The sequence below is a fragment of the Gossypium hirsutum genome, chromosome D05, assembly GCF_007990345.1.
Source record: "Gossypium hirsutum isolate 1008001.06 chromosome D05, Gossypium_hirsutum_v2.1, whole genome shotgun sequence".
In the NCBI taxonomy this organism is placed as follows: domain Eukaryota; kingdom Viridiplantae; phylum Streptophyta; class Magnoliopsida; order Malvales; family Malvaceae; genus Gossypium; species Gossypium hirsutum.
This window is the reverse complement of record NC_053441.1, coordinates 62869495-62888347: the sequence shown is the minus strand read 5'-3', so window position 1 is coordinate 62888347 and position 18853 is coordinate 62869495. Positions and strand designations below refer to the sequence as shown.

General features: G+C 38.9%; 2 protein-coding genes across 2 annotated transcripts; both read left to right on the top strand.

The window, feature by feature from the left end:
• Positions 1-7319: 7319 nt before the first annotated feature.
• LOC107902188 (germacrene A acid 8-beta-hydroxylase-like) lies at positions 7320-7943 on the top strand. The gene has a single exon (XM_016828410.1). The coding sequence runs from the start codon at positions 7320-7322 to the stop codon at positions 7941-7943; it is 624 nt and encodes a 207-aa protein (XP_016683899.1).
• On the top strand, positions 7441-9147 carry LOC107903454 (cytochrome P450 76A2). Its single transcript, XM_016829502.2, has 2 exons — positions 7441-8267; positions 8347-9147. Exons 1-2 carry the CDS (start codon positions 8121-8123, stop codon positions 8965-8967), a joined length of 768 nt encoding a protein of 255 aa, XP_016684991.1. The 5' UTR covers positions 7441-8120; the 3' UTR covers positions 8968-9147.
• The last annotated feature ends 9706 nt before the right edge of the window (positions 9148-18853 follow it).

Sequence of the window (18853 nt, the reverse complement as noted above, 5' to 3'; positions counted from 1 at the left end):
TATCTGGCTTACATCAGTGTTTCAGATTCTAGGAATTCTTCGGTTAAGGATATCAAGACGGTTAAGGAGTTTCTGGTCATTTTTCTCGAAGAAATACCTGGGTTACCTCTAAATTATTAGAGTTTGGGATTGAGCTCCTTCCTGGTACAGCTCTATTATCCATCGCCCCTTATAGAATGGCACCAAAAGAACTTGCGAAGCTTAAGGCCTAGATTTAAGAGCTACTAGATCGTGGTTTCATCCGCCCTAGTGTGTCTCTGTGGGGAGCACCAGTTCTGTTTGTGAAAAAGAAGGACGGATCCATGTATCTGTATTGATTATCGGTAACTGAACAAGTTGACCACAAAGAATAAGTCCCCCCTACCGAGGATAGATGATCTATTCGATTAGTTCTGAGGTGCTTCAGTTTTCTTTAAGATTCATGTACGGTCAAGGTATCACCAGTTGCTAGTTGAAGAGGTTGACGTGCATAAGACGGTATTTAGGACTCGCTATGGTCACTCAGAGTTCCTAGTGATGCCATTAGGACTGAAAGATGCACCGGTAACTTTTATGGATCTGATAAACCAAGTGTTCCAACCCTATCCGGATCGGTTCGTAGTGGTACTTGTTAAGGATATACTGGTGTATTCAAAAACTGAGGAGGAACATGATGAACACCTCAGATTGGTTCTATAGATTCTGCGAGAGAAACAATTGTACACCAAGTTCAGTAAATATGAGTTCTGGTTATGTAAAGTAATTTTTTAGGACATGTGGTTTTTGCTGAGGGGATTAGAGTCGATCCTCGAAAGATTGAGGCTGTCTTGGATTGGAAGCAGCGTAAGACTGTATCTGAGATCCATAGTTTTCTGAGACTGGCAGGGTATTATCGACATTTTGTGAAGGGTTTTTTTATTGCCGCACCCTTGACTAATTTGCTATGTAAGGGTTTACCGTTTAACTGGACAGACGTGAAGCAAGAGAGCTTTGTGAAGCTCAAGACTGTATTAACAAAGGCCTAAGTTCTGAAGCTCAAGTCTGTTGGACGAACTTCAAGTTAAACCGACGTGGATAGAGTAAATTAAGGGTAAATAGATGGAGGACGAGTATTTGGGTCTTCGTTTTCGACAGGTCGAGAGTGGAAATACTGTGGATGTTGGGTTGAATAGAGAAAGGGTACTCTTTTTCCTTGGGAGAATCTGTATACCGAATAATACTAAGTTGAGGCATTCTATACTGAGAGAAATGCATGGTAGCCCTTATGCTATGCATCCTGGCAGAAATAAGATGTACCGAAACCTTCGTGAGTTTTATTGGTGGCCAGGTCTTAAGCGTGAGGTTATAAATTTTGTGGGTATGTTTCTAACTTGCCAGTAGGTTAAGGCTGAGCATCAGTTACCTTTGGGTTTGTTGCAACCTGTCAAGATTCCGCTTTGGAAATGGGAGAGAGTGACTATGGACTTCGTTAGTGGGTTACCTCTCACACCCACTAACAAGGATTCTGTATGGGTCATCGTGGATCGATTGACCAAGTCTGCCCACTTCATATCGGTTTAGACCAACTACTCTTTGTAGAAGCTAGCTAAATTGTATGTGTCTAAGATAGTGAGATTGCATAGAGTATTGATTTTAATAATATCTGAAAGGGATCCTCGCTTCACGTCTTGATTTTGAAAGAAGCTACATGAAGCTCTGGGTATAAGATTGGACTTCAGTACTGCATTCCAGCCTCAGACTGACGGTCAGTCAGAGAGGGTGATTTAGATACAGGAGGATATGTTGAGAAGTTGTGTGATTGACTTCCAAGGCAGTTAGGAGGCTTACTTGCCGCTAGCAGAGTTTACTTATAACAACAGCTATCAGTCTAGTTGGGCGAGTAATGTGTTTTGGGCCCTGAGCTAGTTTCTGATATCGGAGATAAAGTTAGGTTGATTCGAGACTGACTAAAAGCGTCATGATAGGTAGAAGTCCTACGATGACCTGAAGCGTCGAGAGATTGAGTTTACAGCGGGGGACTTCGTTTTCCTCAAGGTCTCGTCATAGAAGAAGGTATTGAGATTTGGTCGCAAGGGCAAGTTGAGCCCTATATTTATTGGACCTTACCGTGTGCTTAAGAGAGTGGGACCAGTTGCATACAAGTTGGAATTACCTCCGGAATTGGATCAAATTCACGACGTGTTCTATGTCTCTATGTTAAGGCGCTATTGCTCTAATCCCACGCTTATTGTTCCTGTTGAGGAGATCAAGGTAAGGTCTGATCTGACCTTTGAGGAGGAGCCCGTTTATATATTGGAGCGATATGCAAAGGTTCTAAGAAGAAAATCCATCCCACTGGTTAAGGTTCTTTGGCGTAATCATAGCTTTGAGGAGGCCACATGGGAGTTTAAGGATGCAATACGACAGCAGTATCCTCATCTGTTCTGATCAGGTAAAATTTTGAGGACGAAATTTTCTTTTAAGGGATAGAGTTGTAATGCCCAAAAAATCCCTTATATTTATTTCTGTGATTTCGTGACACAAATATTTGTCTGCTTCAGTGGTTATATGTTTTGGGAGTGTCTGAGAAGTCTTGGGTTCAATCCTTGTCTTGGGCTAAATTTTTTATTTTAATTTAATAAAGCCTTACTTTTGTCCAGTAGACTTATAGTTAAAAGTTGGTAAAAATATGTCAGAGTGGGCCTGCTGGTCTGGTGGTTAAGTGGAGCTCAAGTGAGCAAGAGGTCTAGAGCTCGAGTACTTGCACAAAAACGAGATTTATTTTTACTTCTTGTCTCGTGTGGTTGTTGTGGTTTGACCAAAACTCTGAAGAGTTTGAGTAGGGCTTGAATTCGGTGGTTGAGGGGATTTGTGTTGGAGAGATTTGGGGAGAAAAATAAGGGTAGAGGAGGTTGGATAGAACCAAAATTGGTGGTGGCAAATTCGACTGGCCTTCCTCATTCTCTCGGTTTTCTGACCGTTCTCTCTTATTTACTTTTGGGTTCTCTCTGTCGATTTTATTTTTTTCACGTTTTGTTGCTACTGAATTCCTTTGGTCCTTGCTAAAGTTTTGAATGTTCTTCTTACCCTCTCTTTCCTAGCCGAATCGTATTTGATCTTCTTTCCAAATTTTGGTTTTTATTTTCTCTGCTAGGACACCCCTTCCTGAAGTGCTGACGATGTTTTGTGTTGTTTTAGTAGGTGTCGAATTGTTCCTTTTCATTCTTTATCCTTTCCCCTTTCGAAATTATCTCTCCATCCCACGGAAATTATGGTTCGTGCCTCTATCTTTGGCTGTTCTGTATGTGTGGTTTCGATAAGTGAGTTCCTAGTTTTTGGCTAATGGTTGTCGTTAGGGTTCTAATTTTTTTATTTTATTTCTTTATCTTCTTGGGCAGCAGCGAATTTTGGAGAAAGATACCAGACGCGAGGGGAACTTTAGTTGATCATTCAAGAGTTGTGGGTAAGTTTGGAGGTTGCATATTATAATGAGTTATTCGTTCCTATTCAGTTTGAAGGCATTTCAGAGAATTATTCTGGTGTTTATCGATCAATGGTTAGGTAGTAGAGTGCTCCGGTATACAAGCGCATCAAAAACGGTTCAGGTGTGTAAAAATAATTTTGAAAACGAAAATCGATGAAAAGATGAAAATGTGATTGTTGACGCCACACAAGCATGTGGCCGCCCATATGGTAGGCCGTGTGATTGAACATAGGCGTGCAATCGACGAGGTCGGCTATGTGCGATGTATGGGTCAGGCCGAATTGGACCATGTGGGCCACACGAGCGTGTGAGCCCCACACGGGCAGACCACATAGGCATGTGGGAATATTAGACCAGGCCATGTGATCCACACGGCCAAGGCCATTTTGGGTCGTGTGGGCCCACACAGGCATACAACATGGGCCTGTGGGCTTATTTTCACTGTCTGACTGCTAAGGTTGCACGAGTCGTCCGAGTCGACTATGGACCTACTGTAGGGTCAGTAAGCTTACCTGGACCCCTTATTGACTGAAATAATTGAAAGACCGTTATATGCCTATATGAGATAGATATGTATGTCTGTATGTTGAGCATGTTATTCACACTGTACTGATTATACATGATACCATGACATGATTGTGTGATGCATTGCATTGGGTTGGGGATTGATATTGATTGGAGGAAGTGTACTGAAAGGCCTTGAGCCTAACTTACTGGCAGCTTAGCTGCAACTACTGTCTGGTGTCGCATTCGGTACTTTTTGGAGTGTAAGGATGGGTAGGTTGATTATATCCCCACATGGAGTGTAGGGTTGGACGGAGATGGAGCATAGAGGCTAGTTGTGTAGGACTTGTATACTGTATAATCTGTTACTGTACTGATTATTGTTGCTGTAATGGGCCAAGGCCCAAACACATGATTGTTTCTGTGTTGAGATGGGTTAAAGCCCAAACTGATATTGTCTTTGACACTGAAAAGGGCCTAGGCACAGACTGTGACTGTTTTTTGTCTGTTTGCTTTACATGGGTTTATACACTGAGTTTTCGTAAACTCACCCTTCTGATTTGACTGTACAGGTAATCCCTAGACATAGGTGGATAAATGCGATAGAAGACTCAGCGGCGGCCACATGCCCTATTTAATTTGATTTAGTACTTAATTATAATTTCGATTTTATTTTGGGGGTATTTTACTGTAATAATGGCCTCTCTAGATTTTTATGTTTAATTTGGGGTTTCTATTGTTTCGACTTACAACTGCTAATAGTGGGGATAATCGAGTTTTCAAAATGAAACAAACATTTTAACAAAATACGCACAAATTGGCAAACTATTTTAAAAAGCTTCCGCCATAAATAACATTTTGAAAATTTATAACGTTTTGAAAGAGAATAAGTTATGAATATGAATCACGTTTGAAATTGATCGACACGTCTTGGTATTAAGCAAAAGAGAGTGTAAAGAAGTGATAAAGAACTGAGGTTTTTAACGACAACTCACTTTACAAAAAACACTTCCATGTGATACCACCAGATTCGGCCATAACGATTGGGTCGAGTTTGGGGTGTTACATGGTGGGCTGTGTGACAGGCCGTGTAACTGAATGAGTTAAAATTTGAAACACACAGATGAACTACACAGGCGTGTGGTAGGCCGTATAATTGACTGAGTTGAAATTTAAGACACACGGGCGAACTACACGGGTGTGTGTCCGGCCGTGTGTAGGACATAAATGTGCAATGGTCACAAGGTAGGGGACACAGGTGTGTGCCAAGCCATGTGAGGTATACAGGCTAGCACAGTTGTGTGCCCAGGCTATGTGACTCACTGACTTGATAAATAGGGAGGCACGGGCAGGGGACACAGGCGTGTGCCGAGCCGTGTAAGGTACTATTTTACTTCAATATGCTAATCACCATGCCATGTGTCATGTTAAAATATATTTATCCATTTCATTACTAGGCCTAAACATATTAAAAAATATATTGTTTTAAAAAAGTTACATTCGTTCTACCTAACATACATGAAATATTTAAAACCGATGCAATGTTCATTATTTTTGGGTTTCAAGGAGTTGTACCCCTAACTTACGGAATATGGCATCTTCTTAGAACTGAAATAACCGAACATCCTATTTAAAATAAAAATGAGATTTAAGTAAGGATTAAATGGTGTTTATTCTTGTTTTCGAGGATTCAAGGCATCGTGTCTTGACTTACGGGGCATGATATTTTCTTCTCGACTAAATTGAAATAAGAACTTTTCGTAAAATTTAATTTAGTTAAATGATTTTAATTAAAAAGAACATCATACAAAAAGGGGTCGTGTTTTAATTCGAAATATCATTTTTCGACATCAAAACATCAAGTAATCAATTAGGTACCAATTTTGGGCATTATGAGGGTGCTAATCCTTCCTCATACGTAATCGACTCCCGAACCCATTTTTTAGATTTTTTTAGATTGAAGGTTACCGTTTTAGTAAATCTAACGTTTTATTAAAATGACTGAGTTTTGAGGTGATCTGATCACACCTAAATAAAAAAGGATTGGTGGCGACTCTATTTTCTTTTTTTAAAAAATAAAAGTCAATTCCCAAAAAGGTTTCGACAGTCAAGATACAAATATGTGCCACTTCAACAATCTTAATTAAACGTTTTGGAATTTGAAGAAATTTCTTACAAAACTAATACCTTGACATTTATATATTTTGAGTTCAATCATTTTTTCTCTTTTTGTTAAAATACCAAATATAACTAAGAGCTTATCTTGCCAGTTGAGTCTTAACTCGATTAGTATGGGCATTGTTGTCAATGTAGGAGGACATGGGCTCGAGTGTGTTGAAACTATTTTGGAAGCCTCCAAATTCAGTAAGGTATATATTGATAGCTGAGTGTAATACTTTTTCTCCAAGTTGATAGTACTTTTAAGATTGTAATTGTTTTGTGTTGCTACTTTCTACCAAAAAATAATTTTATTTAACATAATTAAATATAAATTAATTATAAGTTTTGGTTAAATTTAGTTACTAGTACTATACTATGTGTATAATTGTAGATTTAATCAATATTCTCTAATTAGATCATTTTATGTCATTATATTTTTCAAATTTTAAAATTTCAGTCTTAACACAAATGAGTTAATCCATTATCAGGATTTTAAGTGAGTTATATGTGGAAATAACAAACTAACATAATATTACACATAAGATAACAAACACAAATACCTTTTTAGGAAGAAATCAAGCTTTACTTCCATGTTGCTCTTATATTGATTTTTCTTCGCGGTTTTTTTTTGTCTGATTTATTATAATCTTCTTCATCTTTTATTGGTTTGAGAGAACTGATTTCAAATTTTCTTGTTTTTGTGCATATGATACTAGACACCCTTCATCTATGGGTTCTTTTTATTCTTGATTATGATTCTCTAATCAAATTTTTTTTTCGTTTGGTGCTATAAGGGAGTTCCTTTCTAGTTTGAAGCGTTTTTCTGCATTTCACCTGAAAACGCTTCTAGCTCCTTAAACCAGCCTATTCTCCTAATTATTGTAAAAATTGACCTACTCTAATAAATATAAAATATTTTCTGCATTTTTTAGTAATAAAGTTTGATTAAAATTATAAAATAATAAACTTTCAAAAAACAAGAGTTACTATTATTAAATAAAATAACCATATTCAATGTTTATTTTTTACTAATATATGAAATAGTTTTACTATATGAATTTAGTAATTATAAAATTCAGTCCAATGGGATTTGGTATGAGGTTAGATACTCAAAAAATGTCAAGTTAAAATGTATACGTCATTCCTAGCTATTCATTCAGTTGCTCTCTCTATATAACTCCATTTCTTCTGCATTCGATCATTGAAAACAAAAATGACCAACTTATACAACAAACACGCAGTTCTTGCTTGCGAAGGCTGGTCATGGAGCTGCCATGCCCCTGAATTCGCTCCTCTTATGGCGAGGGCACTAGTAATTTTCTGCTGTGCATGGTGGTGGTGGAGTATGAAATTCAACAAAATAAACCCACCTCTACCACCTGGTCCTTTAGGCTTGCCTATAATAGGAAACCTTCCCTTCATTAAACCCGAATTGCACCGTTACTTTTCAGACCTGTCTCGGATCTATGGTCCCGTCTTCAAACTTCGAATGGGGAGCGTGTTGGCAATTGTCATAAACTCGCCTTCACTTGCCAAAGAGGTCCTCAAAGTTCAGGATGCCATCTTCGCTAACCATGACGTTCCGGCAGCCGCTGTGGTCGGCACATTTGGTGGAATCAACATCTTATGGAGACCCAACGATTCTAGATGCAACCAGCTGCGTAAGCTTGTTATTTGCGAAATCATGAGCAAACAAAGCTTGGATGCTTGCTACGTGCTTCGTCAACGAGAGGTTCGACGAATGGTGAAGGAGATTCACGGAAAAGTTGGCTCCTCAGTTAACATATATGAGCAATTATCAGCAACCGCTCTACGAGTGATGATGAGCACGCTATAGGGTGATGATCCATCGCAAGATTTGATTGAGTTTAGGAAACGATTGGATGAAATTGTAATAACATTTGCAGCACCGAATGTTTCTGATTTTTTCCCAATTCTGGCCCCATTTGATTTACAAGGAATTGAATCCAAAGGGAAGGAGCAAGTGTCGTGGTTTTATGGGGTTTTTGAATCAATGATAAAGAACCGAAGAAACATTAGAGATGATGGAAAAGAGAAGGAGAATATTAGCAAGGATTTTATGCAGCAATTGTTGGAGCTGCACTGGCGAGGAGATGAGAAAAACTCTTTATCCATCAACGAAGTGAAAGCTTTGCTTCTGGTAAATAACTTTAACACAATAACATCCACATAAGTGTTGATATTTTCCATTTTACAATATTTATCTCTATATCTCATAGGATATGATGGTCGCTGGTACGGATACAGTACCCACTGCTGTAGAGTGGGCAATGACCGAACTACTATGCCATCGAGATAAAATGACGAAACTTGTAAAGGAATTAGATATGGTGGTCGGAAACCAGAACACTGTGGAAGACTCTCATATACCTCAACTTGTCTACTTGGATGCTGTCATAAAGGAGACACTTCGTCTTCACCCGGTTGCTCCATTGCTAATTCCTCGTGTGCCCAGTAAGACCACTGTTATTGGTGGATTTACTGTCCCTAAAGGTTGCAGGGTTTTCATTAATGCATGGGTCATTCAAAGGGACCCTGAGTTGTGGGACGATCCTCTTCGGTTTCATCCCGAGAGATTCTTGGAAACCGACATTAACTATCGAAGCAACAATTTTGGGTTTATTCCATTTGGTTCAGGGAGAAGGATATGTGTTGGGGTTTCTCTGGCAGAGAAAATGATGGCACTGCTCTTAGGCTCTTTGGTGCACTCTTTTGAATGGGGATTGTCAGAGGGGACTAAGCCTAGTTTAGAAGATAAAATTGGGATTGTTTTGAAGAAAACAGAATCACTTGTTGGTATACCCGTTGCACGACTTCCTAATTTGGAGCAATACCAATGAATATGTTCAGTTTTTGCATATTCATAAACAATATGATATGTATGTTAAATAATTGTTACTACGTAAGAAAAATATATACTAGTGCTTATATAGTTTACTATCAGTAATAAATTTATATATATGATGTATAGAATAATTATTCTGTTAATATATATGGAGGTATCTAGATTTGGTAACTTATATTTATATGGTTCCTAAATCTTTTGGACTTAACTAGTACTTGAATTTGAAAATTATAAGCCAACTTGGTACTCTTTTTAGGTACCAAATTAACACCATTAAAATACACTAACGTGATGTTGACAACCAATAGCATAATGACACATTTTAACACGTGGCAAAAATTAAAAATGAAATTGACTTTTAGCACTAAGTCATTCATTGGGAGCATGCAATATAAGGTATTTCAAAAGCAATGAAGAAAGCATGGGCAACACAACTTAGGGCCTTTTTGGATAGGTGGTGCGCGTTTACTTGCCGTTAGCGTAAAAACAGCAATGGCGATTGTACAGCCCATTTGCCCGGGCCCAATTAACCTAAACAAAAATAAGAACCCAAAATAATTAAACCAAAACAATCAGCCCAATTACAACGCCCAATACCCAACAGCCCAATAGCCCAAAATCATCAAAAAATAGAAAAAAACCCTAACCCTAGCCTCTGACAGCCACTTGCGCCGCACCCAGGCCTGCTGGTCAACCACCCCACCGCCGTCAATCACCTCAGCCACCTGCCCTCTGACTCGCGCCGCACCTGCCACCGACACCCTCACCTACTCTACCTGCAAAAGAAAGGATACAATAGCAGTAGGAAATAGGGATTTTGGTTGTGAAAAAATGGCTATAAAAGGCCATTCAAAAAAATTGTAAGGGGTTCGGCCCCTGTTTTCCACAAAGAAGAGAAATAAAAAAGGTTGAACACCCATTTCTGACCGGTTTTCCTTTTTTTTTCCTCTCTACTGTTACTATTGTTTTTTTACAATTTTATTTCTTTCATTTTTTACACAAAAATATATAAAAAAGGGATTAAAAAAAAGAAGCTTATTACCCTTTTCTTTACGTCACCGGAGCGCTCAGGAGGCCGAGGAGAGTCATCGGAGAGAAAAAGGGAGACTTTTGGTCTCCCCGCCGCCGTACACGGTGGCGCCGGCACCGAAGGGCGGCGGCCGGTGCGGTGGCTCTCGGCCGGACCCTTGGCCGGCGCTCAGAGAGAAAAGGGGAGAGTTGAGAGGATTTTTTGGGATTTTTTTTTTGAAGAAGAAAGAAAAATGAAAGTTTGTGGAAAAAAACTGGTTTAAATAGGGGAGTAAAACGGCGTCGTTTTCCTCACCCCTTTAAAATGCCAAAACGGCGTCGTTTAGCTCCTGGCCCGAAATCCGACCCGCTCCAGCAAAGGGATCCGCGTGTTTAGGCTTGAGGGGATATTTGCGAAATAAGCCCCTCCGCTTTTATGGCGTTTTCAATGCAATTCTTTTATTATTTGCAATTTCGGCCGCAAAATTTCCTTTTGTTTTATTTTAATCCCCAGACCATGTACATGCACTTCCTTGGAACGGCGCCGTTTGGTTGGTGCGGGATATTTCCCCAGTTAATCCTTAGCTTCTTTCGCGCCTTTGAAATTAGTCCCTACGTTTGGTTTATTTTTTTAATTTATCCTGTCAATTTAGTTTAAATTGTATTTTAATCCTTTTTCTTTATTTTTGGTTATTTTGTCATTTGAATGTGATGTTTTTTTATATTATTGTCTTCTTACTTTAAATCTTACTATATATATATACATATATATGTCTAATATTTAATAATATATATACATGACTATATTATCTATTTTATAATTTATGTATGTATTTATATATACATTTTAAGTATTTATATTTATATGCCTATATTTCTACCATCCGTATCTATATACATACATTCGTACATCTCATGTTTCATATATGTTTATATATACATATTCTTGTTATTATTTTACAATTTCAAGCATGTATGTATATGTGAATAAATTTTTATAATATATGTATGTACATATTTTTTAATTTGTATAAGTATATATATATGCACATTGTTCTATCTTAAAATTTTCATATTTATGTACATATACACGTTCTTGTAATGTACATACTTTTATTATATATATTTTTATGTTTTATAATCTACTCATATATATGTAAATACTCACATTTTCATATTTTATAACACATATATATTTTATATTTTTATAGTTATATACATTTTCTTTGTTTATTTCTTCATTTACATTTTCATTATTTAGAATGAATGTTTTAATATGCTTATAATTGTGTATTATATTAGTTCGTCTCTGTATTTATTTTTACTTAGTAGCCTTTGTTTGTATTATTTTGCTTATATCATCATCATTTCCATTACACCAATTTTTTATTTAGATTTCAAAAAAGAAATTTTAAAAATAAGTAATATTCGGTATTTTAGATCTTCGAGAGAATCAAGCCCTAACGTATTGGGTTCCGATTTTCTTCGTTGAACCTAAATAATCGAGATTACTCTTTTAAAAAAATGATAAAAAGCTCGTTATCGAGAATTCAATACGTTGTATCCTAACGCATTGGATGTGACACGTTGTTTTCTCGAGACGATGATTTTTTGAAATACATGTAATATTCAATGTTTAATATTTTGAGAAATTGTGCCCTAACGTATTGGGTTGCGATTTCTTCATTTGATTTAAACAATTGAATATTCTTTTAAACTTTATTACACGAATCTTTTCAAACTTAAGTTTTAAATGATCTCGGGAATAAAAAAGATCGTGTCTTAACTCACTGGACATAATCCCTTTCGTAAACTCGAGATAATAAAATATCTTTTAAATAAGTAAAATTTTGGCATTCACTCACGTATTGGGAATTTGAGACATTGTATTCTAACTTACTGGATATGATTTTCTTTCTCGAATAACGTGAAATATCCCCTTTTTCTTGAAAATTTTTAATGTTTTAATAAAATGATCGTATTTTTAAAAAAATTCTCCAAAGTTCTCAATTTTCGACATTAAGACATTAAGTAATCAACTAGGTACCAATTTTGGGCGTATCGAGGGTGCTAATCCTTCCTCGTACGTAACCGACTCCCGAACCCGTTTTCTAGATTTCGTGGACCGAAACCTTTGTTTTAATAAAATCAAATCATTTATTGAAAACAACCCTTTTTTCGAGGTGATCCAATCACACCTCATAAAAAAAGAGATTGGTGGCGACTCCCTATTTTTGTTTTCATTTCCAAAATCCAAATTGACCCCGTTTTTCATCAAAAAAAATGGTGTCAACAGCTTGGCGACTTTCCACTGGGGACACCGATAAGAGGGTCAAGCCACGTGGTGATTACTTTTTGTCTTTTGTCAAAAATTGAAAATTCGGTTTAAAATTATGATCCTTTCATCGCATTTTATCTGTCTTTATCATAATCATCACCATTGGGGTTTATATTTGCTCTGTTTGTTTAAATTTTGGTATCTTTCTGCATTGCATTGCATGACCGTTGGTCACACCTTTAAGTGGGAGTGAGAAGCTACGCCTTCGTGAGGTTTTCACCTCCGCATGGGATAGTGAATCGCTTTCGGGATATATCCGTACCTATGTCTTCGTGAGATTTTCATCTCCGCATGGCCATAGGGAAATGTATCCCCCTGAATCGAACTTGGTCCGTATGAGCCTATAATGGGTGAGGATCGAGGAATTTGCTGGTTCAGGTACCCTACTTTAGAACCAAACCACATGTAATGAGCCATAGGAACTGACCTAGGTAGAGCTACTCCAAATTTTTAGTGCTTACCTAAATGAATGTTGTATTTATTGTCGCTTATTTTAAATCTTATTCTGTGTTTAATGCTAATTTACTTTGTTTGTGATTGCATGGCATCTTCATTCTAAAAGAGGTGTCGATTTACGTTCAGTTTCTTGGTAGAAAGCTTATCATGGAAAAGGGGTTTGTTGATAAAGTAGAGGATAATGCGGCTGTGCGAATATGGGCTGAAATGACACAACGGGAGAAAGGCGATAGTCTTACCGAAGGGTACGTGTCAGAATTGTGGGATTTTACCCGTATCAGTGTAATCCAGAATGACCTTCGAGAAATGAAAGAAGTCTGGGATCAATGGGATGTCGAGGCCAAGCAGCTGTTCTATTGTAACTACGGTGACCTACCTTATCTGCTTAATGTCAAAGTGGACAAGTATTTATTCCGAGCCCTTGCTCAGTTTTGGAATCCTGCCTACAGTTGTTTCACTTTTGGGAAGGTAGATTTGACGCCTACTGTGGAGGAGTATACGACCTTGCTTCGGTGCCCAAAGATTCAAGTCAAAAAGGCTTATTCCAGAGCTGCTTGTGTCCCTCCGTTGTTAAAGAAATTAATGAACATCACTGGGATGAGCGAGCAGTGGGTCGCTGCCCGGATCCAACAGAAGGGCGACAGTAAATGTGTTCCTTGGAAAAGTTTGCGAGATTTGGTGCTTGTACATCCTGACTTAAAGAAAAGGGTCGATGTCTTCGCTTTAGGTATCTATGGACTAGTGGCTTTCCCCAAAGCTTTAGGACACATAGACGAGGCTGTATCTGATTTGTTTGATCGGCTTAGTAAAGGGGTTACACCGGTTCCGGCAATACTCGCTGAAACTTTTAGATCCTTGAATGCGTGTCGAAAAGCAGGGGAGGGAAGGTTTATTGGATGCGCGCAGCTCTTATTGGCATGGTTCCATAGCCACTTCTGGAAAGTCGAAAAGGTCTCTTATCGGGTATTCTCTGATAGCTACTCCCCTCTAGGAGAATTGGTGGCCACGCCAAGACGGGATGATATTTCAGAAGAAAAATGGATAGAGATACTCCAGAATCTCCAGGATGAAGATATTGAATGGAGGGCTCCTTGGTTAATTCCTGATGAGATATTGTACCGATGTAGAGATTTTGACTGGGTTCCGCTGCTCGGGATATGGGGAGCTATCGGATATGCTCCTCTACTCGTATCAAGACAGTATAGATCACGACAATTCATACCAGTAACGCAGGGGTTGGCCTATTGTGATTTTTCCTATAGGGAGGACAACTACAAGAAGAAGGTTCGAGAAATATCTAGTGCCTGGAACCAGACTCGTCGAATGAAGATCTTAGCCGTAGGTCCGACAATTACCCCCGAGTATAGTCAGTGGCGTGATCAAAGGATCAACGACAACATCCCGGCGTCAAATTCAGAAACTGCTCGATCTTTAGAGGAACACTTACAAGTTTTGCCTTCTGAGATAGAAATCATCAAACAAGAATTTGAAAAAAAGAGTTTAGAATTGGGGAAGAAGATAGAACAACTAGAGGAAGAAAAATGCAGTTAGGACTGGATGTGGACATTCAAAGATTAGAGGCCGATAAATTGAGAAAAGGAAAGAACAAAGCAGAAGAAGATTTGGACAGCCTGAAGACAGATTACAAGAAGTTGCGCAGGTCGGTAAGAGCTGCTGGCTTGGGTAAAACGCTAGAACAATGGCGACAAGAAATTTAGGAGGAAAAGACGAAAGCTAATCAATGGGAAAAGAAATTTCAGGATACTCGGGCTCGAGAAGTCACCTTGGGAAAGAGTCTACTAGTTTGCCAAGACGAGAAGACGGAGTTGAAGGTTCGGATAACTGAAATAGAAAGATCGCTTCACCAGTACTGTAATCGTAATGCTACGGTTGAATTAAGGGCGAGCTTAGACAAAATTGAAAATTAAAAGGATAAATAGGAGGGCTAGAGAATGCATTGCAAAATAGTGAAATCCGGATAGAGCTTCTGGAAGAAAATAATGAGCAGTGGCAAAGACAATTCCGTCGGTCTCAAGAGCAGATTAGAGAAAGAGATTATATTATGGAGAGGCGGTGGCTCAAGTGCGCGAAGTAGCTGATCATCTGCAAACTCTAGCGGTTCAGGCTGATCTATTAAGTTTGAAGTATGAGTTAGAGTCGGACAGGGGCCGAGAGTTAGCTTGGCTTCTTAGAAAGGTTAAGGCTTTGAGTGTAAGGGCAAAGCCATATATGTAGTCTATTTTATGTAAAGAAACTCTTTATCTAGTAAAATTTTCTAATGAAGTTGAATTAGAATCAGTGCCTCTTTTCTTTGCATTCTTTTCATGCATTGCATCACATCATATGCATTAATGACCATTAAAAACCTAATCGAATAAAATCATTTCAGTTAACCTGGAAAACCAACAAAGTTACGGCACCCGAGCTAAGACAAAAATTATGGACCAAAGGTTGGAGAAACTAGAGCGACTTCAAAAAGAAATGCAAGACCAGTTGCAGGCGCAAATGAAAGAGCAAATAGAAAAGATTCAGCGTGACATGGTGCAAAAGATGGAGGAGTCCCAAAATGATCTGGTGGCTAAGATGACACAATTATTGAAGGGAGTAGATAAGGGTAAAGGTCCTGTGATTGTTAGTGAAGAAGAAAACAATGGTGAACCACTTTATCCTCTAGGTTTCACGCCTCCGAATGCGCAAGTACAGACTGAGCTGCATCCGCGGAGACCCTCTGTGTCGGTTAGGCCCCAGCAGTTCCAAGGCGATGCTTCAATCCCAATAAATTTTCAACCCGGAGCGGGCTTTAATTCCGGTGATAGCCCGAATAATATTGCTGTCCCAGATCTTGACGAGATGGTTGAAAAGGACAAGGCGAAGGAGGAATTTCCAAAACAATTTGAGGAGAAATGGAAATGGATAGAAGAGAAGTTTAGGGCAATAGAAAGCATCGAAAGCTATGGAATTGATGCAAATGATCTGAGCTTGGTTCCGGACTTGGTGCTCCCTTACAAATTTAAGATGCCGGAATTTGAGAAATACAACGGGACTAGTTGCCCAGGATCCCATATTACTATGTTTTGTAGAAGAATGACGGGGCATATTAATAATGATCAATTATTAATACATTGCTTTCAGGAAAGTCTTACGGGAGCGTCAAAGTGGTACAATCAGCTGAGCCGAGCTAAAATTGCTACTTGGAGGGATTTAGCACAGGCTTTCCTGAGACAATACAATCATGTCTCAGAAATGATGCCTGACAGGATAACTCTGCAAAATTTAGAGAAGAAATCGAACGAAAGCTTCAGACAATATGCGCAGAGGTGGCGAGAGGTGGCGGTTCAGGTGCAACCACCGCTTTTGGAAAAAGAGATGACGACGCTTTTATTAATACTTTGAAAGCCCCGTTCATCACTCACATGTTGGGAAGCGCTTCAAAAAATTTCTCGGATATAATCATGAATGGTGAAATGATTGAGCATGCCATTAAAAGTGGAAAAATAGATGGAGGAGAAAATAATAGGAGGGCACCCCCGAGGAAAAGAGAAAATGAAGTGAATAATGTGAATGCTTATGGTAGGTCAATTACCGTGAATCAACCAAAGAAAGTGGTTGCTAATCAACAGGGATCATCAAGACAAGAGTCGGGAGCTAGGCAAACTACTGAAAAGCCCCAATTCACGCCAATCCCGATGTCATACAAGGAGTTGTATCAGACTTTATTCGATGCACATGTTGTTGCTCCTCGTTACTTGAGTCCTCTACAACCCCCGTATCCAAAATGGTATGATATGAACGCGCAATGTGATTATCATGCGGGAATTTCTGGGCACTCGATAGAAAATTGTACTGCCTTCAAGAAGGTAGTAGAAGGACTTATCAATTTAGGTGTCGTCAAACTTGACGACTCACCTAACGCAAAGAATCCGTTACCTAATCACGCAGATAAGGGGGTGAATATGGTTAGCGAAGGTACGGGAGAAGAAGTCAAGACTGACATTGCTGAAGTAAAAACTCCATTGAAACGGGTCTGGAAAGAAATGGCGAAAAGAGGGTTGGTTATTTCAGATTCTGAGGAAGGGCATGAGATGGGAAATTATTGTGAATTTCACCATAAAACAGGGCATGAAATCCAAGAATGTGAAGGATTCAAGGCTTTGGTTCAAAGCATGATGGATAACAAGGAGATGAGGTTTTATGAAGATGCGAAAGAAATGAGAAGCATATGCGCAACAGAGTTGGGAACAAAGGCTCCAAAAATAAATCATCCTGTGGTCATTATCTCACGCCCTAAGGGTAATGAGGTTAGGGCTCAGGTAACACCGAAAATTGTAATCCAGAAACCATCAAATTTCTCTTATAGGGATAACAAAATGGTGCCGTGGAATTACGGGTGTAATGTGACCATTTTGGGAAAAGAAGCAGAAAGAAATCAGGAAATAGGTTCTTACACGCGCAATGGAAAAAGATATGACGCTCAAGCAGAGTCGTCCAGGGAAGAGAATTGGAAGAAAGAACAGAGGAAAGGGAAAGCAGTAGAAGTTGAGCCATTGGTAAATGAACCAATAAAAGAAGAGGAGGCAAAGGAGTTTTTGAAGTTTTGAAACACAGTGAATACAGTGTTGTGGAGCAACTGCACAAACAGCCAGCCCGCATTTCTGTATTAGCTTTACTCTTAAACTAAGAAGTACATCGGAATGCACTTTAAATGTGCTAAATGAAACATATGTGGCTGACGATATTCGGTAAACAAGCTGGATCGGCTGATCAACAATATTGGTGCTGACAATTTTATCTTCTTCAGTGATGATGAAATACCATCTGGAGGAAGAGGTTCTACTAAAGCCCTGCATGTTACTGTCCGATGCAAAGGGTACACACTCCCGGGGGCCTTGGTTGATAATGGATCTGCACTAAATGTATTACCTTTGTCCACTCTTAGTCGATTACCAATAGACAGTTCGCACATGAAAGCATGCCAGAGCATAGTAAAGGCATTTGATGGAACAAAAAAGGAGGTTATGGGGAGAATTGAGGTACCATTAAGGATTGGCCCAGTCACTTATGAGGTGGATTTCTTGGTAATGGATATTAAACCCTCCTACAACTGTCTATTGGGGAGACCGTGGATACACTCAGCAGGGGCAATACCTTCATCATTACATCAGAAGGTGAAGTTGGTATCGGAGGATCGGTTGGTAACAATAGATGCAGAGGAGGATATTATCGCAATGATGACTAGCGATGCACCTTATGTGGACATCAACGATGAGGCACTAGAATGTTCTTTTCGGTCGTTAGAATTTGTGAACGCGATGTTTATTGCGGAGGGAAATAGAATTCCAGTACCGAAAATATCCAGGACCACTGAGATGGGATTGCGATTGATGGTAGGAAGAGGAGCCTTACCCGGAAAGGATTGGGAAAATATCTTCAGGGAAGAATTGAGGCACCAATGCCGAAAGAAAAGTTTGATAAATTTGGATTAGGGTACAAGCCAGACATGAAGCAGAAGAAGAAAGAAGTAGAGAAGAGACAAGAGAGAAGAAGGGCGCGTTTGAATGGACATGAAGCTAAGTGTGAGCCTTAACCTTTCCCCACATATCTACATCTTTTGTGTCGGGAGGATTTATTCATTCTGAATGTGGAGTGTCCGGTAGCGGCATGGGAGGAATGTTGGAAAACGTTTATACCAACGCCATAGAAGCAACGAAAAGGAGGTCTTGTTGGAGATCTGCCCTTATGAGCCTGGAAGCGAGCTAAACAATTGGACTGCTGAAGAAATCCCTGTAGTCTTTAGGGCTTATTCAGAGTAATGCTCAAAACATTCCTGTTGTTGTTGGCCTAGAAACGATATGAAATCTTTTGTGAAATAGGCATTGGGCCTAAATATCATTATTTTAATGAAATACGTGTCTACGTTCATCTCGATCAGTCACTTTTTTTTCCTTTTATATTTTTCATTTGGTTGATTGTCTTACAAATAATTCTTTCATTTGTAATTCTTTGCACAAACATATTCATAAATTTATATTCTTGGTATATTCTTTGATATGCCCTCATAGGTCTTTAGATATAATGACAT